Source organism: Harpia harpyja, chromosome 4 (assembly GCF_026419915.1).
Source record: "Harpia harpyja isolate bHarHar1 chromosome 4, bHarHar1 primary haplotype, whole genome shotgun sequence".
NCBI classification, from domain to species: Eukaryota; Metazoa; Chordata; class Aves; order Accipitriformes; family Accipitridae; genus Harpia; species Harpia harpyja.
In genome coordinates this window covers 80,926,491-80,953,976 of record NC_068943.1, presented here as the reverse complement: position 1 = coordinate 80,953,976, position 27,486 = coordinate 80,926,491, and the positions used below count along the sequence as shown (strand labels likewise).

The window sequence follows — 27,486 nt, the reverse complement described above, 5'->3', positions numbered from 1 at the left end:
GGGGTGGCGATTGGCCGCGCGGCGGCGGGGGGGCGGGGCCGGCGCTGGCCGCCGCCTGTCAGTGAGCGGGGCGCCGCTCAGGAGGCCTGAGGGGCCGCGCCGGGCCGGAGCGGTAGGTGCGGCCGCTCGGGGCGGCGGGGGGGGGGGGTGGGTGGCGCGGAGCGGGGCTGCGCCCCGGCACCGCCGCGGGGGCGGGATCCGGGATCCGGGGGGCGGCGTTCGGTCCGGGAACCGTGGAGCGCGTCTCACCCGAAGGGCCCCGCGGAGCCCGCTGCCGGCCGGCGCCGCTTCCGTGGCCGCCTCAGGGAGGAGGGTGTGAGGGAGCCCCCCTGCTCGCTGGCCCGGCCCCGGCGGGAGACGAGCCTGCTCCCCCCCCCCCGCAGCCGCTGCCCGCCGCGAGAAGGGCCCTGCCCGCCCGGGAGTACCGGGGAGCTTTCAGCGGTACCTACCGCCTAACGGGCTCCTGCCGGGATCCGTCGCAGCCGCGCTCCTCGTCCGCCCGCCGGTGGCCGCACCGCCGCGGAGCGCCGAGCCGCCCCCTGTAAAGCCTGGCTGTCCTGCCGCTGCCGGGAAGCCGCCCGCCTCGGCTCCACAGCTCCCCGGTTCCCCGGCAGCCGCGCCTGTCCCGGAGCACCCGCCGGCGAGAAGAGGTGAAGCCGCAGAGCCTGCCGCGTTCATTGGGTGTTGCTAGGTGCTGCTCTCCACAGCCACCCCCGGCCCGGGAGAGGGGAGGAGGAGGCAGGCCGGAGACCGGCTAATCAAAATACGCGACTGAATAAGATCTGAAGTTCGGTTAAACTGCCTGTCTGCTCGCCTCTCGCACCTAGCCGTAGCGCTTCGCTTTGACGCGACTTTTTTTTTTTTCTTTTTTTCTGGCAAAAGGTTAAAATGCTTCTTTGCTGATTAATAAGTTGCTGCCTGTGGTTGATCTCAGATGCTTCCTGTCTACTTTAATTGGTTACATTAGAAACATGTGTTCGGTGCTCTGCACATGTAAGAAGCAGCAATCTGAAACTAGCATCCATAAACAACGTCTAAATTTCTTTTTCAACCGGCTTTCTGAAGTCTTTTATGAGTAATAACTTGTACCTTCTTCGCTGTGACATTAGTGATAAGAATAATCGAATCGGGCTTTGAAATACGTGTCTGTAGTGTGCTGCTTTATTGCATTTCAACTAAGTTAAAATCTGTTATTGGCACAGCCACTAGATTCCTGTGGAATGAGTCATTTGCTATTAACTATTAAATTTTAACTGCTATAAGAGAGTGAATCTTTGTATAGCATGCTGTGAAGAAGGAGTATAACAAGCAAGCATATAACAACCAAAAAACCTAAAGGATATGTGGGACCTGATCCAACATCGCTGGAGTTAATGAGCTTGGCCGCTGTCTGTCCTGAATCTTATTTCAGTGTTAAATGTGAGAAGGTAGAGCTGAGCTTTTGTTGTAACAGTGATCAGGTGCCTAATTATTACTCTGGCTGCTAAGAGGATAGAGGCAAACCTGACCGTTCCGTCTCTTTAACTTTTCTTCTGCGACTTTGGAAGTTTGCTGGCAAGTGTCAGTCAAATCTGTTGGTGGAGACAGAGGAACAGAGGTCTGGAAGACAGAAAGATTTCCAAGTTCCAGGAAGAGCAGCTGGCCCAGAGTAAAAGAGACCTGAGTTAGGAAAGGGTCTGGAGATGCTGGGGAAGGGAGATCACGAGGATACGGGGGGGGACCAGAAGGAGGCCTATGAGGGCTAGGTGTGTGGGACTTCAGTCTGTAGGAAACTGGGCTTTGCTGATCACAGTTTAGTGACATCTGGGCTCTGAAGAATATGTACTTTGTCTTTTCTAAAAGGCAGTTCTCTTCTGCAGTTAATATGGGAGTTTGTCTCATGGGATTTTGCTCAGTCTGGACAGTTAGAAACTACTCCGGTCAGTTCATATTTCTACTTTATAGTATAAAATCATCATAATTGAATTCACAGGACCAATCATAAATTAAGATTACATGGAAATGTTTCTATCTGTACTGAATTTAACTAAACTTTTGGTTTTGCCTAGCATTTCAGCCTTACTGCTTCCTTGTAGAATTACATGGCATTTTATAAATGTGACTGAAAATTTAAAGCTGCAAAGCAATGTATAGTAATAACTGGTGAAAACTCCATCCTGGCTGCTTGGGCAGAATTGATTTTAATGTGTGTTTGTGGTTATTGTCGGAAGTTGTCCATTTAGGTGCTTTACTGTATCATCTTGTTATAATTTAGGAAATAGCATCATTCCACAAGTGGGTCTTAAAAACCAGGATGTCATTAAGCAGTGTCCCAAAAGCCAGTGTGAGAACAGCTAAGCCAGGCTGGAAGGCAAAACCTTGTCAGGTTGAAGTTTGTTCTGATGCTTTCTGTTATACTTGTTTGCAAAGCACTTTGGAAACATTAGCCACTTCTTTGAATGAATGGGGTCGCGGTGATGTTTATAAACTCTGGGCAAATGGTGTTATTCATATCTTTGTTCAACAACATGAAAAGAATTGTTAAGGAGTGAGTTGTACTCAAGCTTGTACTTGAGGAAATGAAGATAGGTGTGTTTAGATACTTTTAGAAATTCTACTGATGGTTAAACCCAGGCAAATATTTTCCTACAGACTTTGTAACCAAACTATTGCAATATACTACTGTCTGGCAACTAAGACGACAGTTGAAGCTCATTATCCTGATGTTTACAGTAAGCAATACAAATGACTGAAACAGGATTTTAAAGTATTTACTATCAAACCACTTTAAAGAATATGTTTACGTACTTACTATCATTTGTAACATAACTTACTCATGAACATAAGGCTGATAGTGAAATCCTTCGAACAGGCAGTTCTGTGGTGGTTTAGGTAGAAGGTTTAGCTTTACCTGGAGATCTTCAGGTAAATCTGTGTGCAGCAGTACTTGACAATACATGAGGGACGGAGAGGAACCAGACAAGATTGTACAGGAGCCCCTTGTACAGACGAATGGATAACATTGGTTAAAGAAGAGGAGGTGAAGGCTGTGAGCATCCTGGAATAGCAACTGGTGATCTGACTCACCAGTATTTTAATCAGTCAGGCATTCTATTTATTTTTACTTTGGAACTCTTAGATACACAAGGGAAGTCTGTTTTTTCCTCTTAAACATGTTAACTTAAAATGGCATTAAGTGTGTTTTAAGGTAGGGGTGTGTGTTGAGTGCTACAACTTTTTTTTTTTTTTTAAGTCCCTTCTGACACAAATTGAAACTTCTTGCTGACAGCACTGAGCTTGTTTAAATAACCACCCCAGGCCCATGCTACAATAATATGCCTTAAACTGACACAGGCGAAAACGGAACCGTCTGAATTTCAGTTCCATCTGAAACGTGGGGAGGCAAGGAAGCTCATCGATAGCATCCAAGCAGAGAAAGACAATGGCTAGGAGGCAGGGACAAAGGGAAGTGGTGCCTGGGGTTTGAAGGGGTTGTACATATATATATCTACTCCTTGGGCCCCAAACCAGATCTTTAGTGTGATTCATTTTTTTTGACAAGTGTCATTTTTTTTTTCTTTGGCGAAACATGTGGTTTTTGACATCTTTTATGATGATTTTGTAGCTAATACTCTGGATAGGTTCTTTTGACTGCAGACTTGGCACTTTCTCGAATACCTACTGACAGTTGTTAGGACTGGAAGGTCCCCAAAAGGTGTATGTTCTTCTTCTCAGTTGACATTCCCTGCTCTAGTGATGCATAAATTCCTGGCTCTTCCCAGCTGTTGCTTTGTTGTAGTGGTCAGCAAAGCAACATTGCTAAAATGCTAGTTGTGTTGTTTTAATAAACCAGTAGCAGCTGCAAAAGAGAAGGCTAACCTAAGTTAATGCATGTTCATAAAACTCTTCTCAATAAGGAAGTGGGAAACCTCACTGAGACAACATGATTTTTTTTTTCTTTTTTTTTTCTTCAAACTAAATGTCAATGTGAAACTGCTGCTCAACATTCGCACTCAGACTAGGAAAAGAAATCTGCATACTTTGAAGCTGACTTATGAAGTCTTATGTATATTTTAAAGCTCTTTCCCGAGTCTTTTTTAACCAAATCTATGGGCTACTGTGCAAAACGTTAACTGAAATTCTCCAAAAAGCCATTGGCAAGGGAGATTTCACCCAGGCAGACCAAGCAGGATCCCATGTTATGGTGTGCTCTAGTACTGGAGAGGTGTTTGCATTACTTTTTTCCAGTTATGAGTCTTTTCTTTCTATATACATAGTAACTTCATGAAACACAGAAGTGTTCTTTTAAGGTCCCTGCTACAAATAGCTTAGAGTTGAGGTGGAAGAGCTGAAGAGGGTAAAGAGGGACTTGTTTAGAGAAGGGTGGTAGGAGGAAGTTTTAAAGGAGAAGAAAGCACATGATTATCTCTTATATTAATAATGTTTGAGTATCTCCTTAATTCTGACTCCCTGTAAGTCTCAGATGACCTTACCCAATATATTAGTTTCTCACATTATTTGAGGGAGGAGTTGCCACTGCCATCAGACCAGTGCCTCCACAGCACAACTGATACTGTGTTTGGCTTTCATTCTGTAAAAACACACTTTCTTTTTTACAGCAGTGAGAACTAACATTAGTTAACCAAAGGTGAGTGTAAAACCTTAGTGAAGATAAGGAACAAGTAGTCTTTAACGCTGCCGGCAAAAGCCCAATGTGGGTTAGGAGTGTAGTATTCACTTTTATCTACTGCATCATTACCTGACTTCCCCTTTGTTCCTTGAAAATAATGAGCCCATACACACGTCTACAGAAGGAAGAAAGTCAGGGATATTGAAATCAAGAATTACAGTTGAATCTAAGTGACCTGGATGAGGGAGAGGAGGTTTTGAAAACCAGAGAAGCAGTTTGGGGTATGAAACAACCACCCTCCAGCTCAATAACTTGAAGCTCCTCATGTTGCACGCACATAACTTATGTCTGTACAGGAAGCTGTGTGCATCCTGGAGCGGTGGCAAGTAAATAGGCAGCCGAAACTGCAGCTCCAGCGTGTGTCATGTGGGTAAATCCTGTTCTTAGTGGTCTTGCTGTGGAACCTCAGGTACCCATTTACTGCTCCCAAGGCTCCCTTTTATCTAGAGCTTTCCTGAGAAGGGCTGCGCACGGGGCCTGAGCCTGAGAGACTGAGTGCATACGTCCAAATTGACGGGGCTTACGAATGCTTTGTGCCTCTCTGGATTGCCGCCCCCTCCAAGTGCACGGAGATGAGTCTAGCCTGTTCAGTTCTGAATATGTAGCTTCAAGAGAAGTCATGCTTCAAAAATTACTTAAAAGTTCTGATTAATTTTTTTTCATCACAACTTCTGCCAGCTGCGCTTTGTTGTACGTACCATAAAAATAGTTGGGTTTTTGATTCTTATAAGGACTGAAAATTGTGCGGCAACAGTTAAACTGGGCTGGGCTTGCAGCTTCTGAGCCTACACAGCCTTGTAGACCTGAGTCACACATTAAACTGTCTGAGCGCTGGCGGCTGCTGTGTTAGAGGACGTTGCTTACAATAGCTACCTCTTATTTTTTTTTTTTTTTAGTCGGCAAGTGAGGTATGTGCTTTGTTGACTTTAATCTCAGTAATGTTTCCTTGTTATTCTTTTCCATTTCAGAGGGCAACAAGGACTTGCAATTTTGTTTCTCCCCTCCCTCTGTTGTCTTTTAACTAAGCTGAGGAGTGACTTGTAGAATTACATATTTTTTTGGCAATGGGGATGGGTTTGTGCTGCAGACCTTGAAGGTCCTTGAAGGTGAGGGGAGGGCAAGGAGGGACAGAGTTAATGCAAATCAGGAGAGAGTGAGTATAAAAATAGCTCTGAACTTGTCAGTTTGGTCACTGGTGGCTTGGGTTAGTCATCTGGCAGGCTCTCTTTCTGCTGCTCCAAGGGATTATTTTACAGCACTGAGATTTGACATAATTTCTGTAGAGAAGAGGGAGCGGGACGGGCGTAATGAGTGGGATACTGTCATCAGCACTTCTTTTGCACAGCAGCTGTTCTCTGTTTAGCTGCTGAATGTGGTCATTGTTGACTTTCCTTGTATACCTGCCAGGTTGTTAGGTGACTCATTTATACATCACACCAAGGTTCATGCACTTGGCTCCCAAACGACTCCCTTCCCCTTTCCTTGGTGGTCCTTCAGGCACAGAGCACCCACTAGTTTTGTCATTTTCCTGATTGATCTGTGTGTTGCCAGGAGCCTGTTAGAGTAAATGTCCTGTTGCTCTAGGCAGCTCTTCGAGGCAGGGGAAAAAAGGAAAGAAAAAAGGAAAAGAAAAACTCTGGTGCACATTTAAACTGATGAGCCTCAAAGATGTGCTCCTGTAATAGTTCTGAGATCTTGTTTTTGCTGGCTTCTGTTCAGATGTCCCTCCTCCTTGTCTTATACTGGGTTCGTGGTACTTAACACCTGTACGTGTTTGCTAAGGTTTCTGAGTTTTCATGGGTTGTTTAATGATGGAAATGTTAATTTTAAGATTTTGCACTTGAGCTGTGAGAGGACTGGCAGGAGGAAGTGACCTCTACAGTTAAGGGGCAATAGAGCGTATTCTGGTTTAAAGGAAAACAACTGTTTTAACTTTTCTGGAATCCAAGGTGAGGGGATCAGGGGCTAAACGAAAGCTGTATTTCCTGTGGGCTTGTGTTCCTTGTGGTTGTAGGGAACTCTTAACTCTCCACGTTCCTGATTTGTACCCCACAATATACCCCTGTCCTGTCCCACAGTGCCTTGCTTGCATGCTTCTTTATACTTCTCCCTTTCCACCCCTGGCTCCTTTCCACCTTACTCTATGCTGCCAATTGGCCAAGATTTGGCATGTGCTGGGACTTGTTTGGAGCTACCTTTACGCTAACTGGTCAGCTAGCAGCCTGTGCTGATTGACTCGCCAGCTGCTGCCAAGCGGAGGGGATCGTCTTTTCCAGCACCGTCGCTGTCCTCTATCCAACTTGCATCAATCCAATACACCTTAGGAGCTCTACTTTTGTCAGGCTTGACCAAGGATTTCAAAAGTTATTGATGATTAAGGGGAAGGAAGGGGAGCGAGGGAGGAGTTGTGGATGGGCAGGCTGATTGCCTAGCCTTGTTTCATTGGAAGGAAAACTGAGAAATGGATTTGAGGGTGACCGAGTACAAGGAAGAAAGCAATTAGCAGGATTTTATGGCCGGTTTATGTGGTGTGAGGGCACAATGTAATTTCTCCTAGGTGTACTCTAGGAGAAAATCTTTTGTGTCTTCTCTTTTTTTCTTTTTTTTTGGGTGAATATTTTTCCTGTTTAGCGATACAAGGCTTCCCTCTTCTATATGGTTTCACTGTTTGTATTGAAGCTGATGGAAATAGCTTAAATATACCAAGAAATAAATTTCCCTTTGAAACCTGTGTGGGCTCTTATTTTTAGTGCTGAGAATAACATTGATTATTCAGATCTTCAGTGGTACAAGTCAGGGATGGAGAGCTGGCAGTCTTGGGTTCTTTTTCAGCTCCATGCTCAGAGGTTGGGTAGGACCTTTATTTGGTTTAAATTATTTAGTAATCTGATACCTTCAGCAGCCTCCTGTTTCTCATGAACTTAAAGCCACTTCTGCCTGTGAAGTATTTTGACAAGTGTTTTGCTTTGGTTTTTTGTTCTTACTCAGTGACTCTCTGAACCTGTGAAATGGCAGTAATGGGAATTACGTGCCAAGGAGCTCCTGATCCAGCCATCAAGCACAAGAAGGAGCTCACAGCTACCAAGGGGCTGAATGAGACAGTGAGTGAAAAGCAGAGCAGTGTTTGCAAAGTAGAAGATTCAAAGAAGGTCATCTTTCACAGTCAGTGGAAAATCCTGAATGATGTAATCACCAAAGGAACAGCAAAAGAAGAAACAGAAGGAGGCTGTGCATCAATTTCTATTATTGCCCAAGCAGAATGTAAGTAGCAGGGCGGTCTGCTCTTCATTGAGAAAAAGGAATGTGTAATGCAGTATGAGATTTCACTCACTTTGCACTCCTGGAGAGCTGAGACAAAATCTATTTGTAATCCCAAGTGGGGTGGAGTTGGTGACACATCCCAGTCTCTATTTAGGAAGCTCATGAAATCTCCTAACAATGTGGCAGCATCCACTGAATAAAGCGTAAATAACAGAACAGCATAAGGCCATTGCACCTAGCTGCTTCAACTATAAATCTGTGTCCTGCTGGGTCATCTGTTCTTGGCTGACTTCTGAAAGATATTTTAAAAGAGGGGAGAAGAAGAGAAGAAAAACAAAATAAAGCCGTCAGGTGGGAAAGAGCTGGGGGATCAGGAGATCACAGTGCTGGGAAGCTATCTAATGCTGGGGGAGGAATTACGCAGTGTGGGTGATGTGGCACAACTGTGTGGTGGTTTGTCTGGATCACTGTTTGATTTAGCAAGTTGGTAGAGTTGTTTCTTAGTCCAGTTGTTACCAGGAGAGACTTTGCCTGATATTGAAGACATGTGATGATCCTGTTTTCTTTCACACAGGTGAAAACAGTCAGGAGTTCAGCCCCACTTTATCAGAGAGATCCTTTATTGCTCATAGTAAGCGTTACAGGTGAGAGACCTCTTAACACGAATACCCGCCTTCACCATTGTGCGTGCTGACTTGCTCCAAATTACCCTGGCTCTGTGTGCTTACAATATTTTTTCCAAAAGCACTCCTCTTTGAATTAGCTTTTCTGTCTGAGGCTTGAGAAGAGTGTGTCTTCCCCCAGACATCTTCCTCAAAACTTTTCTGTATTAGGAGAAAATATAAGTTTAAGCAGAAACCACTAGAAACACCTTGCATTGTCGTATTGTCAATGCCTGCTGATTTACAGGCCCTCGTAGTCTTCTGCTTCTATTTCTGGGTTGTCAAACTTGTTTTTAAATGACCGAGTGATTTTTTTGACGTTCATGGGCTTGAAGTAGAAGGATCCAAGGGAAAATTTTCAGTCTTTTTTTTAACTGAACTGTCCTGATGCTTTTGAAACCTTGTTACACCGTCCTCTTTGAAAAGTTGTGGGAAACTTAGGCTGCTGCTAGAAGTAGTCCTGAGAAAAAGGAACTGCTTTGTTTCTGGGGAGGATAAACAAAAGGGGATGAGAGAAGAACCTTTGCTTAACAACAGTATCAGCAACAGAAATAGAGTTGTGAAGAGAAGCTGAAAGTGGTAAAGGGGGAGTAACATTTGTGATAGAAAAATGGAAACCTAGGACTTGCTCTTCTGAAGTCATCTGGGAGTGAGCCGCTTTTTCTTCATGAAGAATATGTGCCCTTTTGGGGCACATACTGGAGCTTTATTAAGCGCTGGAGCTTTATCAAGCAGATCCAGCACTCTGCAGTGGGTGACTAGAACATAGAATTAGGTGCTGCCTGTTTTCTGGCAGCTTTCAGACACTGAATCTGGCCTTGTGAGGTATATGGTTTGACATTGCCCACTGACTTTATGACGTTTTCCCATGAACCAACTGAAGAAATGCAGAGTGAACCATTTCTTAGGGGGTTTATGTGAAATGTACGCCAGCTATGTGTTCAGGTTCAAGGCAATGTGGTAATGCCATCACCTAGAACTCTGCTTATTGGATTTTTTAGCACTCAGTGGTGCACTGAAACAGCAGGAAAAGATGGGAGAGAGCAATGCTGGCTGTGATCTGCATCACTGTTCAGTAAAGACAGATGGTATACTGCATGGATCAACAGAACAATTATGATTTCTTCATCTGAAGATGAAATATCCTGTTTTCTCTTATAACTTGATTTAAAAAAATCTAACTTCTATGATTGGTACTGAGTAAATGCAGGCAAATATTCCTCTTGAGAGTTGTATCTATTTGTATAGACCCCCAGTTGGTGTGCTGGCCGGTGCTGTTTTGTATATGTATGCATTCCGAGAAATCATACTGTAGTATTGAGCTTTAAATGTCAGAACATTTTGGCTTTTTGAAGCTGTTTTATTTAAGTGCACTTAGTCATCCCTTTTCATCGGTGCAAAGCCTATTTTTCTTTCAAATAGAGCAGAAGTTTATATTATGAGCACTTTTATTAATTTAAAAAAAATTTTAAATAGATTGCATTTATACATAATCTCTGTGTTCTCTATAAATCATAGACCCAAACTGTCTGAAAGCAACCTGGAGACATTCAGTGCTTTTCCCTCTACTTTGATGTCTAGTCTTGCTGTTCCTTGCAGAATTTGCAAATACTGGGAGACTTAATGCTTTGCTTCCCCCCCACACCCTCTGTATTTCTTTCTTACAATGCCAGATATACTACCATGCCTTGATATTGAAGTTACAAATGCTACATATTAGAAGGCAAGAAGTTATGTTACCATTCTCTATTCTTTAAATCCCAGAAGGCAGAATTGCTAATTCTCATTCTTGTTCTGTGGGTCATAATTGTTAACTGGAGGTGTGCTTTCACTGTCAGATCTAAGAGACTTCATGCATTTTGGTTTCTAATAGCCGGTCAGACAGTCTCGATCAAATCCCTAACAATGTGGCCCATGCAACGGAGGGGAAGATGGCACCTACCTGTTGGAGAGGGAGGCATCGAGGTAAGACGAAAAAGAAACGTCACAAGAAAAGATCCAAGCTGAAAATACAAACAGTGGCTGCTCACAGGCGAGGTCCCAGAACTCCAGAACAAGAGAGCTGCACCCCAATTCCCGTCCAGGTGAGAATCCTTAAACCTTCCTTTTGTACTGGTGGGACCCCTGCAAACTCCTAACAATTCTTGGTTGAATTTTGGGTGGCTATATTGAGGTTCCTGCTCAGCTGTTTCATTTTGTTTTATTTTCTAGGAGGATGAATCACACCAAAATATTCTTTACAGAAATAATTTTTGGGTTTCAGAATTTAACAAGGACTTGGTCTATGATCCGCTGCCATTTGAGAAACCTGAGAAAGTTCTGTCCATGGGCAAACTCCATTCACCAAGGAGCCAATACAAAACAGAACTGCACAAGTTGATAAGCCCTATTCAGTGCCTTAATCATGTTTGGAAACGGCACTATCAGAGGGACAGTGTTCCACAGCCTGAAACTCTCCATCCTTTTCCCTACAACATAATACCCCCTCATTTCCCACATCTGGACAGTCCTCTCCATGCCATGAAACGTAATGCTCTGGAGACATACTTCCATGGTGATCTCAACTATCAAGACAGTGAGCATCGCTTATCTGGCCTAAACTTAGAATATAGTTTCCCCAAATGTGTCAACCAGTCCATGAAGACCAGTTCGGACAAGATTTCTGTGGAAGAATACTTGGTAGATGCTTTGAAGGGGAGCGTGAGTCTCGGTGAACCACAAAATTTAGCCAGCCTAGCCAAGACATGGAGAGGAGGTGGTCTGGACCCAAAGGAACAATTTCATGAAGCAGATGAAAATGAAGGCGTGCTACTTAATGAGGTGATCTTCTGACGCTGCACACTAGTGTCATGGAAGGCAGAGTTTCTACTGGGCTTCAGAAGAGAGATAATCTGCATCCATGTGCTAGCTTCTGTAACAAGACTGCATTTTTTGAATGGTTCTTGATACGGTTGAAGACTGCCAGTTAAAGATGTGGTTCTGTTTTTTGAAGGATATAAAGCACTGTCTTAGATTAGTGGCTCTAATTTGTTCACCCATTCACAAAATGTGCATGCTTGTCTATGAGAAACATTTCTGTGTTTAGTCAGTTCTTCAAACATGTCTTCTCTGTTTGTCTGTGAAAGAACCCAGTCCATTCAGGTGAACAGGCTGCAATATTTTATTGGCTATAAATGACCTGGACTGTGACACAGACAGAAACCAGGGACATGTGGATCATGAAGGTGCAAAAAGCACGTCTGCTGCCTCTGGTAGGAAGCCAGCAACTCGCACATTGTCCCTTGCCAAATGCAGGGCTTGGGCATAGCAAATGCATGTAAATCTTAGAGGCATGATTCATTTCTTCTGAATTCAGTTCTCTCTTGCCGCCTTAAACTCCTCTTCGAGGACTCTCCCCTGGAATCATTGTCACCCTGTCAGTATTGTTGGTGGAGTTCAGGGTGTCACTTACCTGCCTGAATGTGTTCACACTGAAACCTAAGGCACAGTCTCAGTCTACTGACTATAAAAAAGGTTTAGCTCACACACAGATGTCTACATTTAGTCATGTGAATCTTGTTTTGTGTGTAGAATTTAGCTTCGTAGGGAGCTAATTCCTGCATGTGTAGGGAATAGTTTAGAGCTCCAAAGCTATCCAAATACTGGTGGCCTTTCTTTACAATGGGGTGCACTCATTTAGATCAAACAGAGCCCACAGAAATCAAGTAGGTCCTCCTGTATGGTTTCATCTCAAGCCTGTGACAGAAGTAATTTTGTACAGGGATTTTTAGAGAGGTGCGGTGATATCTATTATTGTGCTTTTTCTGAAAATGTTGGTCTCTGTGGAACCCAACAGTTAAGTGTTTCTTTCCTTGCTTCACCTTGTTTTCTGATTTTAACTTCCAGAAACTAAAGCCAGTGGATTATGAGTACCGAGAAGAGGTTCATTGGACCAAGTGTCACGGTTCTTTGGGCATTGGCTCTTTTGGAGAAGTATACAAAATAGAGGATAAACAGACAGGATTTCAGTGTGCTGCCAAAAAGGTAATTATGTGTGAGAAAGGCGGGGGGTTCCTGACACAAGAAGGCATAAGGAGAAAAAGTCTTCTCTTTCCAGCTACCATGGACTGTAGGTACCTTATGGTACAGGCACAGTGAAACGCTGCTGTGGTTATGTTCAAGGAAAAACTTCAAGGTGATGGCATGAAGAGAAGAAGCAGACGGAGAACCTGTATGTGCACAGGGGGTCAAGCTTAACAGCCAGAAATAGGTTCATTTGGCCTTCAAAGCATGCTACAAGGGATCTTCGTTTTTGTGTTGAGACAGGCCAAGAGAGTAGAGATTTCAGAAAGATTGTAAGAGTGTTCCTAGTGACTGCAGGGGAGAAATGGCTGTGTGGGTTGTCTGCTTATCTAACTATTCTCATCTTAAAACACGTCTAATGTAAATGGTGATATGGCAGGTGTTTCTCTGTTGAAAAAGGAATAAAGAAAAAATAAGACAGTTGGTAGGCACTTAAAACAGAGAGAGCTTTCATCTGTTCAGTGAGTGTCATATGCAATAGCGCCACATTGCAATGAAGTGATTCTGTTACAGATGCAGCAAAGGATGTGTATTTTTCCAGAAATTGGCATAATAATCTATTGTACACCAAGATATGCCATGGTCATACGATGTATGAAGCATGTGGAATATAACTTGAATTAGGGTATTGATTTGTAGGCAGCCGGGGAGGGGGTCTCGGGGGTGAAGGCAGAGTGATAATGCAAGTAGATTATGAGAATGTAAACTATTTTGTTTGAACTTAACACTTGAATGGTTTCGTCACCTCTGTGAACTGATGTTTCTCACATTACTCCAATAGAAAACTTCAACAAGTGTGTTGGAAGTGTTTGTCTTGAGTACAAAAATATTATATGCAAAAAGAATTGGAACTTGCATTTTTCAATTTAAAATGTTTGCTTTTTCTTGTTTACATTGGTCTCAACTTGATGTATTGCCTGTGGAAGGATGTAAGTGGCAAGACTAAGCCAGCTTGTCCAGTTTTTTAACCATTTCATTTGTCAGCTATATAGAAGCAAACATATTTAAAGCATGTAGAAAATTATGTCCTATTCTGCACGCTCACATTTTAGATGTGGAATTTTGTGGCAACATGACCAGCTTGTTTTCTGATATGATGTAACTACTTAAATTTATTATCCATTTTGCAAATACACAGTCTTAGGAGAAATAGCTGTTACTAGTGGGGTGTATTTTCAGAAAGGAGGAGTGGTACTGCTGAAAAGAAAGACATGAGAGCAGGAGAAGATGAATTCTTTCAAAATGTCAACTTTTTTTTTTTCCTAATTACTGGAGGATTTCAAAGGATACTTCTGTAGATCAGAAATACATCTTCTCAGACCAACCTCTTAAACCAGTGAGTTCTAACATGCAAGTTGAACACTTCACAATGATGCATTTCATTTTACATCAGTAACTGTCTGGAATTACTGTCTGTCTGGGTTAGAAGGGGACTACCTGACCTTCTTTCACCATACTTGGTGTTGTAAGCACCTGCTCTCCAAATTCTTGAGATTAAAGAAAACTAGCTATAGCTGGATTGCTGACAGTGAAGAAACGTGATACATCCTTTTCCCACCAGAATCTTAATGACTCATGTTTTCCTTCTGGTCTTTAGCAAGTTCTTGTTTTATTTTGTTTGGCTGAACTTGGTGAATAGAGTTTTTCTTTAACCAGTTTTCTGTGCAGGCTGAGTACCACCTAAAAAGGTGGTGGTGTTGATCACTGCTTGTGGCCATATTTCATATTCCCTCTTGTTTTGGGGGAGTTTTATTTTTGCCAAGTACTGTGCCATCCTTAGATATTTTTTTTTTCTTCTTTCATGAAAGCAGAATGCTTAAGTTGTCAGTATTATCTTTTTAACTGAGACAGAAATTACCCTTCTCCTGAAGGTTACCAGTAGTCAGCCATACACCAGAGGTATTGCAACCAGGCATCTTTTTTGACAAATCTTAACTTTACTCAGACACTGAGGATTTAGGGACTCTCATCGTCCTTGTTCAGAACGATTCTGAGTGTTCCCACTTATCTCTGTACCCATTGATTTCTGTTAACGAAGGTTATCCTTGTGCCTCTGCTGTTAAACAGTGCGGGATACTCTGACTCAAGCATTAGGGAGGGATGATTCTGTTGGGTTTCATAACAAAATTTGTTCACTGCTTCTTCTTTGTTTCTCTAGGTACAAGTTGAACACTTCCGTGCAGAGGAGTTAACGACATGTGCTGCAATAACAAGTCCTAAAGTTGTCCCCTTGTATGGAGCTGTGAAGGAAGGACCTTGGGTGACCATCTTCATGAAGCTGATGGAGGGTGAGAAAGGGACAACCACAATAGAAGCACCATTGTAACTGTTGAATGCAGTGGACATTGATCTCCAGTTCCTCCTGCCCCAATTTTAAATCTGTTAATTCTTTGGTGTATCCAGAGTGTTCCTAGCATTTAATTCCTGAGTGGGTGGGGATAGGTATGTGTAACCCCTGCTGGTGTGTAGCAATGGTGTTTCTTGGGGGGAATTGTTTCCAGTCCTGCCTTACTCCAGTTCAAGGTGTGTATCTCTTGAAGAGCAGCTGCAGATTCTCACTAAAACACACAGCTGGTGCTGGTTTTTACTTTCATGTTTATTTGCATGGCATCATGTAGAGCATATTGTACTGGAACAGGGGATACTGTATCAGCAAACCTAGATGCTTCCGTTGCCTGATGCTCCTTTTTCCAGCCAGGACCATGGAAAACACAGCCTGTGAAGAATCAAGCTGGTGATCAGTAGCACCTAGAAGTGTCTGATATGATCACAGAGTAGTTGCTTTTGATACAAAGCAACACCATTAAACTGACACTAAGCAAAAGGCTTCATCAAAGAGGCCAGTTTCTGTGGGCAGTAAGAACTCTGGGAATAAACAAAAGGAACAGACCCATGTGTGGAAGATAAGAGCTGTCAGACCTGGCAGTTCTCATTTCTTCATCAGAAACAGCGAGGAAGGCTCATGATGCTGGGAAGAATTTAAAGATAAGCTAACATGAACTCTCTGGATTCCTTTCTAGGTGGCTCACTAGGTCAGCTAATTAAACAGAGTGGATGCCTGCCAGAGGACAGAGCCCTCAGTTATTTGGGCCAGGCATTAGAGGGCTTGGAGTACCTTCACGCTCAAAACATTCTCCATGGAGATGTAAAAGGTAGGATGGTACTTAAGGTACCTTGTTCTTCCCTCTTTCTTAGAAGAGGCAGGCAGCTTGGAGATTAAGTTACTGAGTGGCAAAAGGTTATTTACTAGATTTTCAGCTCTACATTTGAGATTAGAACTTAACTTGGTTCTAAACAGCTGGGCATATCATATTTGTCACCTCTTTCTTTCTGTCATCCGGTGGGTCTGACGGACTGTTTGTCCAGGCTGCCCGCCCACGCTGCCCAACCACTGGGGTAGAGAAATCTCCGGGGCAGATAACTGGTAGCTTATAAGTAGAGATAATTCTAGTTGTGCACTTGCTTAAGCCAGTGACGCTCCATAGGAGTAATAGACCTTGGCTGGGGCTCCAAGAGCTGTAGTTCTGTGGGCTTTTGACTTTCCATCTCAGTAACCATAATACAAAGGAGACTGACTAATTAAAAACTTCTCATTGCCAGCGGAAAATGTGCTCTTGTCCGATGATGGAAGCAGGGCTCTTCTGTGTGACTTTGGTCACTCTGCTCACCTTCATCCAGATGGCCTGGGAAAGTGCTTGGTCACAGGTAAGGATTTTCTGCTGCGATTCTAAAGAATTGCCCTACTGACTCATTCTTCCTTTTTGAGCATTTACATATGGCTAATTTGCAAGCAACTGTATTTTCCAGACTTAACGTTGCTCATAGTGTCGCGTTTATTGATATTACTGTGATGTATCCCACTGACAGCTAAAATGAACCTAAGTTTGGAAGGTGGTCCTTATCTCCCAGTCTAGAAGGCTGTTGTATTTTTTGTAAGATTATGTCAGCACACTACATTCAGTGTTTTATCCCTGCAAGAAACCACATCAAAACTTAAAAATGTAACTCTGACTTGCCATGTAACCTCACTAAACAGCTTGGGAAGAATCCTGACCTCCACCGAAGCAAAATTGCTCGCTGTCTATTGGGCAGTTAAACTTTACAATGCTTTTTAGTGCAGCTGTTGAAAGAGAAGGATATGTTTTATACTGCCGAGCTCACCAATGGAGGGTCATGTTTCACCTCCCACATTTGCTGGAAAGGGGAGCTTAATACCTATTCTGTGTATAAGGGATGAGACTGATAAGGAGATGTAGCCTTTGAACAGCTTGTAAGAGCACGCGATGCTGATTTTTGGGTTAAGGTGACTTGTTTCTTACTTTAACTGAAAAGACAAGGAGGCTGCCTTACACTTCCCAGCAGTTGCATTGGAGCAATTCTCTAGTTTATGTGCAGTGAGTTTTCATTTGAATGGTTTTAGGGAACTACGTGCCTGGCACAGAGACTCATATGGCTCCAGAGGTGGTCATGGGAAAGCGTTGTGACTCCAAAGTGGATGTCTGGAGCAGTTGCTGTATGATGCTGCATATGCTTAATGGGTGCCACCCTTGGACCCAGTATTATAATCACCCGCTCTGTCTAAAGGTAAGTGACCCAACACATCTCTAGTAAAAGGTATGTAAGCCTGCAAAATCTCATTATACCTAGCTAGAGAGCAGTCATTTCAGGAAGGCTGGCTGAGAGCCAGCTGGGCATCTAAGATGATGCCAACCTTGCTTTGGAAGCTGATCATTTCTTATGCCTCTTAGACTGCTGTGTATTACACATGCTGGGGCTGTTTCTTTCGTATCCTGCTCATGACTTGGGTGTGACTTTTTAGCCATTCAGCTGTAATAAAATTACTGCTCAGGTCTCTCATTTAATGCTGTAATTTCAGTTGGAAACGCTCTCAGGGTGGGAAGAACCTTTCTGAAATCAAATGAAGCCTCTCTGGTCTAACCTCTTTCACTTCCTGTTTGTTACACAGATAGCTAAAGAGCCACCTCCTCTGAGGGAAATTCCACCTTCCTGCAACCCTCTCACTGCTGAGATTATTAAAATGGGTCTGGAGAAAGAGCCTGTTCACAGAGCATCTGCATCTGAACTGAAAACTAAGACCAGTGTCGCACTTGAAGAAGGTAGAAATGTCCTGTATCTAAAGCTTGTTATCTGTACTGGTAAAGTGGCCGCTTGCTAGTTATGTCATAGTGGTCCCATGGGAAATATCAGTATGTTTTACTGTTCAGTATATCATTTGCACAGGCTTCAGCATTGATGTATATTTTTGGGTTGATAGCTTTTGCCCGCAGCCGGGTGTTTCTCACCCAAATAAATTAAAATTTCCTGTGTGCTGTCGTATGCTCTTTCTTCCTTCTCTGCTTGAAGTAGATGATGTTGTGCTTTTTGTGGGTTTATTAAAGTGTGTGCTGTGGCTGGGCTTATACTCAGCTGAAGTATCAACTGCATCTAGTGAGCTGGAGCCTGGTATGCAGCAGAACTGAATGCAGAGGTTTACTGCATCCTGAACTGTAACTCATACTTGCGGTCCAGTCTTGCCTTTAAGACTGTCCATAATTTATTTCAACTTAATCCTGCTGAAACGTTCTGTAATACAGCAAGAATTTGTAGAGGTGATCTGGTTTTGTCTTTTGAAGAAGCTGGGCCTTTTACAGCAAGATACAGTTCAGAAACTCTTTATTGTGAAGGAAAACTTTTACCTCTTTTTTTTTTTTTTATTTGATAATGTTTGTATGCTTTTTGGTTTTGTAGTGGGAGGTGTGACAAGCCCCTGGAAAGGCGAATACAGAGAGCCTAGACATTTATCTCTGAACAAAGAAAACAATCCACAGACGTCCCTGTCCCCCACAGTGAGCCCAGTTTCTGAGACTGGTTCTGACTCAAAATTGGCAGTCAAAGTTTCTTGTGTGAGCCCAGTCCTACCACCACCATCTCTGGAGCAAACAGAGGAGGTCGAGGGAGCCCCTTGGAACGTGTGCAAGGAGTTATCTGAGACGTGGGATCCTCCACCTCTCTCCTCGACTCCTCTCCCCCTGAAGAGCTGCAGCCATGTGGAGAGAGCAACAACCATTTCAGAACAAGAGCTTCAGCAGCTGGAAATAGGTAAGCGATGGGCTATGTAGGGAATTCAGCTTTTTGCTTGAGAGCATGATAAAAATACAGCTGCTTTCTTTTGGCCTCTTGACAGTTATTTCTGGTTTTCGAGCTTGGATGTCATTTTGTTCATAGTTCCTCTCTCGTTACATTAGTTGCTCAGCCTTCCTTTAAATTACCAATTAACCAATTAAATATGCCACAATGGTAGTGATCAGGATTTTCTTCCACTCTCTGAACAGCGGAGGGAACTTCTGTGAGAGGTGCAGAAACCTCTCAGAAAACAGCCAGTTTCAGACTTGTGCTTATACGCACTGTATAAACAATGTCTGCAATTCCAACTTCATCTGAAATCTTAGGTTTTCAGACATAATTCTTCTAATAAAGGGATAAGCCTATTGGATGAGAGATATCAAAGCAGTATAGTTAAAATCAGTCTGCAGCTGTTTTGTTCTGGGCATTGGAAAACCAATAGCCACCAGCCAATGAATTTGATTACCAGCAGCAATCCAGAATTTGAAAACCAGCAGTAAATTTAGCATGAAAATCAGTGAAGTAATAGTCCAGTTCCATTGCCCCAGTATAACTCAACCTTTCACTTTTTTTATCCCATATTTTCTAGTCTTGGTAAATGAATTGAAAACTTCAGGCTAGGAAAAAAGTGTCTTGAAATGTAACTGTTGTCACAGAACTGAAGAATGGCATTTGAGGGGTTGCTGAGGGCCAGCTTTCTTCTCAAATGGCTTTGGATCTTCAGCAGCCTTGTAAGGTCTGGATATTATCGGTGCAAGTTGCTGCAAGAGTCAAGTACATGAATTTGACTTTTCCCTGGGTATAATGTGGATGGATCTAGAGTGAAGACTGATAGGTGACATAATAGGCAAGAACTGGGAAATTCTGGCTGCTAGTCCTGTCCCTGGCAATTTGCATGTCATTGCACAATTCATCTGTCCTTTCTGGCTCAGTTTCCCTATTTTCACAGTGGTGGCCATAGCCTCTACATAGCAGAGAAATTGTGTGTCATGTGTTTTGCAGACACTAACATCAGTGTTCGTTAGATAATGCTGAAGAAGCTTTGTGTATTAATTGCAGTAGCTGTGATTAGAGCAGGGAGGCATGAAAGGAATCACTGGAGATGTCTTCCTTCTCTTTCCTTTTGCTTGCAGAACTGTTTTTGAACAGCCTTTCACAGCCTTACTCTCTGGAAGAGCAAGAACAAATGCTTTCATGTCTCAGCATCGACAGCCCGTTTGTGTCAGATGCCAGTGAGAAGGTGAGTATAAATGGATGCTAGCTGTGTTATTGTGGGTGGGTGGGGGTGGCAGGGTAACCACCTCTGGGAAACTGGAAGCTGTGACCAATGGACACCTGGAGTTTCGCACGTTTGTTGCTGCTTTTTGACACCCAGTTTGCTGGAGAGTACCTTGGGAAGAAATCTTTGTTCTTGGACAGTGGGGTATTTAGGATTGTATTTGTTCTTTAGTTTACTATCCAGCATGGGTCCCTTTCCTCCAGTTGCTCTCCTGTGCTGTATACTCACAGTAAGCATCAAGTGTGTGGATATGGAAAATCTCAGTGGCCTTGACCCTCTATATGTCAAGAAGAAAGGAACTGAAGAAGCAGTGATGACCATAGGAGCTGTACCAAGTTGGACCAAACAGCTGTGCAGGCTAGGGTCTTCTTACTGTACTAATGGCCACTAAAGGGATGTTTAGGGAAAGATCAGAAGAATAGGGCAGAAGGATAGAGACCCTAATCTTGGATATTCACTCCCAGCCTATGGATCTGTTCTCCATGAGCTTCTTTTAACCCATTCATACTAATGACTTACATAGTCTAAAGTACTTAAATACTAAGTTTAATTAATTTTGTTTGCTCTATCTCTGGTGTTCATAAAGCAGGGAATACCAGTGAGAAACACTGAATAAGCCTTGTTGAACCAGGGAAGGACATAAGCCCTTCAGTCATTGTCAAAGACATGGAGTGCAAAGTTGTGTAGCCTGCCATCTACAGGAGTCATTTCTGACTGTGATCATCTTTGTTTCCTATTTCTGTTCCTCTTCTCAGCCTTCTAATGCTTTTCAAGGAGGATTGAGCAGAGTTCTGTAGAATAGTTCAGCTGTTGATACAGCATGGTGTGCAGTGTGGGATGTGACTTTGCTTTTTTTTTTTTTTCTGATGCCTAAACCTAACGTTTAATGTGACTTTTGACTGGTACTTACCACTATGCTGATGTTGTCAGATTGACCTTCTATGACTCTAAGATAGTATAGACCTTTCCAAGCAATACAGCAATGTAGGGTCCATAGTTGTTTATGTACGGTTAACTGTTTTTCCTGTGTGTTTCTTGCACTTACTGACATTAGAATTTTATCTGCTGCTTTATTCTCCTGTCACTCAGTACAACAAAACACTCTTTTCTCATCCAACTCTTCAGGTGATTATTGATTTGACTATTGAGAATATCTTACTATGTCTGCAAACTGTTGCATTGCTATTCATCCCCTTTTCTAGATGGCAGGTAAATGTTGAATAACTGGAGGCCCAGCCTTATATCCCTGTGGATTTCTACTTTTTTCTTCCTGAGGTTATTTTAATGTTTATCTCATGCCAGCTCATTTTCTTTAGGAGCCTTTGACAAACTTGCGCTTACTTCTGCAGAACTCCACGAAGGCTTCTCATAGCTTGAGGGACACTATGAGCTCTGGGATTCATTCCTGGAACAGCCAGGCAGACGGACAGAGCTTCAGTTGGAACAACCTGCTGAACCGCAGTCGGCACACAGACACTCCCAGCTATTTCAACGGTGAGTCTGAATTTCTAAAGTTTGGATAAATGGTCAGGTATAATTTTCTCAGTATCTAGAGGGTCTGGGATATGGAGCCTTTGAGCTCTTCTTATCCTTCAGTTGCTGTGTCAGCACAGACCCTCCTAAAAGCATATGGGTTTTCAAGAGGCCAAGTCTGCCCCAGTCATAGATGGGTGGAAGGCACTTGAGTCTGTATAGTCTAGTAAAAGCCAGAGAAGTTCCTGGGTGCACAGAGTCTGGTTCAGCCTTGCCTTGTGCAGCTGCCATGTGCAAGTATATATGCTTTATAACCATAAATGTCTACAAAATAATTTTGAGGGCATGTTGTGCAAATCAATACATCTCTTCAGCTGCTTTCTTGCTAAATCCAGCTCTGTTCTGTGAGTCATTGTTGTCTTCAAGCCTCCATGCTCAGCAAAAGACCTACATAAATTAAGTGCTTAATGACAAAAATAAGTTCTTCTGATGTATGTGCCTTGCTAGTCAATTTTTCTGTGTTGGACTGTGAAGTCATTATACCTACAGCAGAAGTTAATGACTTCTGTTGCACATTTCAGGAGTGAAAATCCAGATCCAATTGCTAAGTGGAGAAAATCTACACATCAGGGATTTCCACAGGACAAAGGTGGGAGACATTGCCACTGGGATAAGCAGCCAGGTGAGACACAAAGCTGGGAGTTAAGTACAGCATTTTGTCTGAGAAGCAATTTCTTCCATAATGCAGCCTCATAATGCCTTAAAACCAGTGACCCAGAAGGCCATTCAAGGATCTTAATGACACATTTAGTAACATAACTTCAGTGCTGCTGTTATGAGTGCGATACCAGAAGATATTTTCTGAATCATAAGCCATTGCTAATTGTCATAGGGACCTCCATCTTAGAAAGTACCTGTGTTGCAGCTTAAAAATCCTTCTCCTAGACTATAAAGATAAATTCTTTCCCCTCTCCCTAAAGAAGAACCACTATATGACTTTTCCATCAAGAACAGTAATATCAGCTAAGGGAAATGGGCTGTTTGGCTGTGATGCTTCTAACTTGTTAGGTTGGAGGAGATATTGGCAGACTCCAGTGAACCTCACTGTGGGCCTCTTTGACAGTCCCTGAAAGAAACTCCTGATTGTTTGTGGGATTGTGACTCATCTGAGTATAAAAATGTGGTGATCATCTCTAAACAAAGAGTTTGCGGAAGTCCAGAAAATGTTTTAGTGGTGTTGGTTCTCTTTGGTGTACTTTGTTCTCTTTGACATCACAAAGCAAAATATCACTAGCCTGCAGAGGAATCCACACTGCTCAAACATAGGCAGTTCAGGAACCACCATCAATGGTCAAAAACTTGGGTGAGGCAATTCGTCGGCAGGGTGAATGCTACCTAGTCCAGTTTCTGAGGTACTTTCTTATGAGAGAAGGTTAGGATGTTCCTGCCAAGCACAAGCCTCTCTCCAGGAGCTTTTCTTGGGTTGGGAAGCTATTTGCTGGGTTTGATAGAGTGATACTATGTTCTGAAAGAGACTTGAAGTGCCACTCAGATCTGTTTTTTCTGCTTCACAGATACCAGTCCCTGCTTTCAGTCTGGTTACTAAAGAAGGCCAGCCAGTTCACTACGACATGGAGGTCCCCGACTCTGGTATTGAGCTGCAGTGCACCCTTGCCCCTGACTGCAGTGTCAGCTGGACATGGCGAGTCAAACATGGTCAGCTGGAGAACAGACCATGAAACTGTTCCTGTTTTGGAGGTTTTTACCTTGTTGAAAGAAGGAATTGCAAAAGCTTCCAACCACCCCCGCCATGGAGCACCAAGTGCAGTTGCTGGTGTTTTGTGCTGAAGTAGGATAGCAGTTCAGCAGTTCACTGCTCTCGGGCCTCACTTCTGTTGTCTGTTCTGATCCAGTTCCAAGACATGTCCTGAGCTTAGGTGTTCCCCAGAACAGTGGGAATTACTTGTTTTGGGTGTGAGTGTTAGGTTGAGCTTGAGAATGGTGGGTGGAAATTCCTGCTTTTCAGAGGAATGCGATTGTGCTTTTCAGGAGAATAGGGGATTGGATGAGAACTCCTGTTTCTCAGCCTCCAAGGTGAAGCCAGTAGTTGCTGGGCTTGCCCGAAGGAGGAGGTTGAGTATCTTCAGTGCAGCTGTGGTTGTTTGTGCCGAGGGGAGCTGGCTAACTTCCTTCTAGCTGGAGGAAAAACTTAACATTTCTGTAGGCTTTGGGTAGCATCATCTCTACCTCAAGCCTTTTGCATGGGGAAAATCGACAGCAGTAACTAGCTGGGTTCTTGGTTTCACCTCCCACCCTTCCCCGCAGACGCTTCCTTCTTGAATCAGAAAAGAACTTTGTTCCCAGAAAGAGCTTTGCTTGCAGCTCTCATCTTCAGGTCGTCTCCCCGACTTAGGAGCTGGTGCTCTCTCTCTGGTGTGGCTGCCAACATTGTCTGGCAGGTAGGGCAGGAGGAGGGTATGATATTCCTTGGTGGGCAGGGTGGAGGGGTTGTATTCCTCCATCCTGTTTCCACCGCTGACTTGGGACTTCACGTGAACTGTCCCGTCCAGGCAGCTCCCCCTGGAGGGGGAAGGGACAGTGGCTCAGTCAGCTCAGACAAGGTCTGAATTTTGCTGAAGTGTTTATAAAAAAAATCTCACTCCCAGCTATCAATCTGGCCAGCTGCTCAGCCCCTCCGTGGGAGGTCAGTGCCCCAGTTCTGTGTGGTGTGTTAGCTCAGCCTGTCTTTGCTAGCACTTACGGACTGGCACGAGGCTTCGTACTGCTCCCCTTATGTCAAAATGTGTTAATGGAGTGGGATGGGCAGCTGGGCCCAGAATGCCTTAAGCTTTGAACTTTTTTTTACTGATTCGTGAATTGTTTGGAGTATACTGAAACTGCATGGATCAAATTCAGATGGGCAGATGCTGCTAGCCTGTCTATAACCCGGAACAAAACCAGAGGGAGGTGTAAGCTATGAGTGTACATGTTCAGGACTGCTCAAAGTCCTTGCACACCTGGAAATCACAGTCACTTGATGGTGTGCTGTGGCTCTTCCAGAGTGCTGTAACTGCAGTGGCCTCTGAGCAGGGGCTATCTACATCCAGGCTGAATAGAGAAACGGCTCCCAAGGTAGGCACTGCTGGATCCATGCTGGTTCTGGGGGACACAACGGGGCAGGAATGTTGGCAGATTTTTCAGGTGAAGTTCACTTAGAAAATAGCTGGGAAAAGTTATACTCTGGGCCTCCCTTTCTGAGGACCAATGCTTCTTAAGCAACTGATACTCTTTCCCTTTGGTCTCCCAGAACATTGGCTGGTTTTGATAGACTAGGCAGTGACATCCCTAATCAGAAGACAAAAGTTGTGATGTAATAAAAAAGTGGAACTCTTGAAGAAAAATTAAACCTATCACCACTATGGGTGTAGTTTTTATAGCACTTTTTGTTCTAAAGCACTTAATACGTTGTCCAAAATAGGCACCTAATTATATCTGAAATGCCACATTAAGAGTCTTTTTAGTAAACGATTAACACATTATGCACATGTCTTCCAGGAGGGAATGGGGAGAATGGGTAGGTTGGCTCGATTTCTTTTTTCAGGTGCCGTAAACTACTAAGAATTGTAAGCTCTAGAGCAGGAGGGATCAAAATGCCTCTCCAGGGTTCCTAGGAGCTCCCAAGCACATGTTCAGTGCACCAACCAAACTCCCCACACCTGGCACCCTTCCTAGGCTTCCTCTGAGGGGGGGAGGAGAAAAACAGAAAAACCTGTTGGTTGTTTCTAAGAAGAGTCTGTTGGTGATGTGTCAATATGATGCATCACTGTTGGTGATGTGTCAATACGAAAGCATGGTCTGTTCCCTTCCCAAAGGCTGCATCTCGTGGCTTTCGCTGTTGTCTGCAAAATGCTTCGATGTACAGGTGTACGGTTTTGTACGTTGGTGTTAGACTCAAGTTCTGCCGAGCAGTAGGGCAGGATGCAGCAGCCCTCTGTTTACAGGACTTCGGAGCTTTACACTTCATCTATAGCATTAACGTTAATCTCAGGCCACCTACACGAATGGGTGAAAGGCAGTAAACCCTTGCGAACCCAGAATGTCTTTGTTGGGTAGATGGAGATGTCCATGTTCTCCTGTACTCTCACACCAGCATTAGCCAGTATCTCCATCCTGTTCGTTTCGTCCAAAACCTTCAGTCCTATTTTGCTGCCACCTCAAGCGAGAAAGCGAGGCTGCAGATTTCCACCTAACAAACCTTTTACGTGACAACCGGCCAGACAAGCAGGCTGTGGCGTCAGCAGTCCCTGCCAGATGGGAAAGACGCTTCAGCTAATACCACAAACCACTGGTGCTTTCTTACTGTCCTGAAATGTGGTTCTTCTCTCAAGAGTATCTCTAGAGTTTTCATGTTTTTGCTACTTACCAGCTTGGGATCTCCTTGACTCTCTCCTGCTGCCAGGACAGTTTCCTCTTAATTTGGCTGGCCATTTTTGCTGTGACAGGCATAAACAGTCCAGCTTCCAGATCAAGGCTGGCTGTGCAATACTGACAGAAGAGAAAGTCAGGAAAGCTTTTTGTTATCCATGTTAAAATTTGGCTGAAACTGTGTGTAATAACGTAACTAGTCTTTAGGACAGAACCCCAGTTCAGGATAGGGAGGACAAATAGCAGTAGGAGTGATAAACACAGATGGCTCATCGTGTAGCTCCTTCTGAAAGTCTGGCAAAATCACTGTTGGCAAAGCAATATGAAGCTAATAATCTCTTTGGGATGGGCAGTACTGGCGTCGGTGAAGGCAATGGAATGACTAGCTTGTATTGAACGAATGACACTTTATAAAACTGTGATTTCTTGAAATTAACATATTTGACCTGCATTTTCACAGGGAAAAAAATAAAGCTGGAAAATGTTTCTTCATTCTCGTTGCTAGTGGTTTGGTACGTTGTCCCAGAGAACAAGACAGTGGTGCTGAATAAGACATTTTCCAAGGAGGGAAGCCTGGTCTGATTTAACTCCGCTATATATTACCCTTGTTTGGGGGATGCAGGGAGAAGTCGTTTCTGGGTATGATGAGGCAGCAATAACTTTCATGGATCTAAGCACAGGATTTGCTAAATATACTGGCATCTCTCTATTTCCAAATAGGTTGTCCCTTTTCCTCCTCCTGTCCCATTGCAGGCAGGGGAATTTGCTGTACTGGGAGCTGCTGAGTCGTCCCCTCGAAAGTGCAAATGTAGGTCTGGGATCCAGAGGCACCAGGTTAGGCAGGCAGAGCTCTGGAAATTTGCCCACACCTTTCAGCAAGTGCTTCTGCTTGCTGTTGGGGCAGGAGCTGTTTGTCTCCACTTCTGTGGTGCATGTGTGTTAAGTCAGCACAGTGGACTAGAGGTGTGCTGGTGTTATTGCCAGTGAGCGAGTGAGGTCAGTTATCTTGAAACATAAACCCCAGACTGAAGTGGCGGGGCGCGTTGCTATCACGTACCTATGCTTGTGCTGTGAACACAGAAGTCAAATCAGTTGTCCACAAAAAAAGGTGGGTGTTTTGTTGCTAGACTTCCCTGTAAAGATACAGATCAGCTTAGGGAATCACTAAACCACCTCTTGTCTCTGAGGACAGCCCAACTGAGCAGCTGCGTAAAATAGCTTGCGTTGGGCCTTTGCCCTGGACCTTTGGCCTGGAGCTAGCCTCTCCCCAAGCCGTCTGCTCCTCCATGCTGTGGATGGCAGAAGCTGTGACCTCCTCGCCCAGGTAGCTCAGCAGAGATAGGTACATGTCTGTGCAGGTGCCTGGGGTCTGGTAGCCTTCTCCTTGGTGACTCTTGTGTACTAAGAAGCGGGACTGCCCCTTGGAAGAGCCACAAGTCCTGGCTTTTCCCTTCTGTTGTCCTGTGGTACGCTTGTTGCTCATGTTTTCACCCATTAGATTACACCTGCCTGGAGGCTGCCAGTCCTGGAAG

General features: G+C 43.8%; 1 protein-coding gene across 3 annotated transcripts; it reads left to right on the top strand.

Annotated features, from left to right (window-relative positions):
* On the top strand, window positions 1-26,436 carry MAP3K14 (mitogen-activated protein kinase kinase kinase 14). 3 transcript variants are annotated; one of them, XM_052785018.1, is made up of 16 exons: window positions 1-112; window positions 7,658-7,930; window positions 8,505-8,574; window positions 10,466-10,676; window positions 10,804-11,412; window positions 12,478-12,615; window positions 14,813-14,942; window positions 15,675-15,806; window positions 16,255-16,359; window positions 17,075-17,238; window positions 17,621-17,771; window positions 18,403-18,753; window positions 19,911-20,017; window positions 21,406-21,550; window positions 22,111-22,211; window positions 23,104-26,436. In XM_052785018.1, exons 2-16 carry the CDS (start codon window positions 7,678-7,680, stop codon window positions 23,266-23,268), a joined length of 2,832 nt encoding a protein of 943 aa, XP_052640978.1. In that variant the 5' UTR covers window positions 1-112; window positions 7,658-7,677; the 3' UTR covers window positions 23,269-26,436. The 3 variants fall into 3 exon arrangements, with proteins under 3 accessions (XP_052640978.1, XP_052640979.1, XP_052640977.1); XM_052785019.1 differs by having other exon boundaries at window positions 95-116; XM_052785017.1 differs by lacking the exon at window positions 1-112 and adding an exon at window positions 395-650.
* The last annotated feature ends 1,050 nt before the right edge of the window (window positions 26,437-27,486 follow it).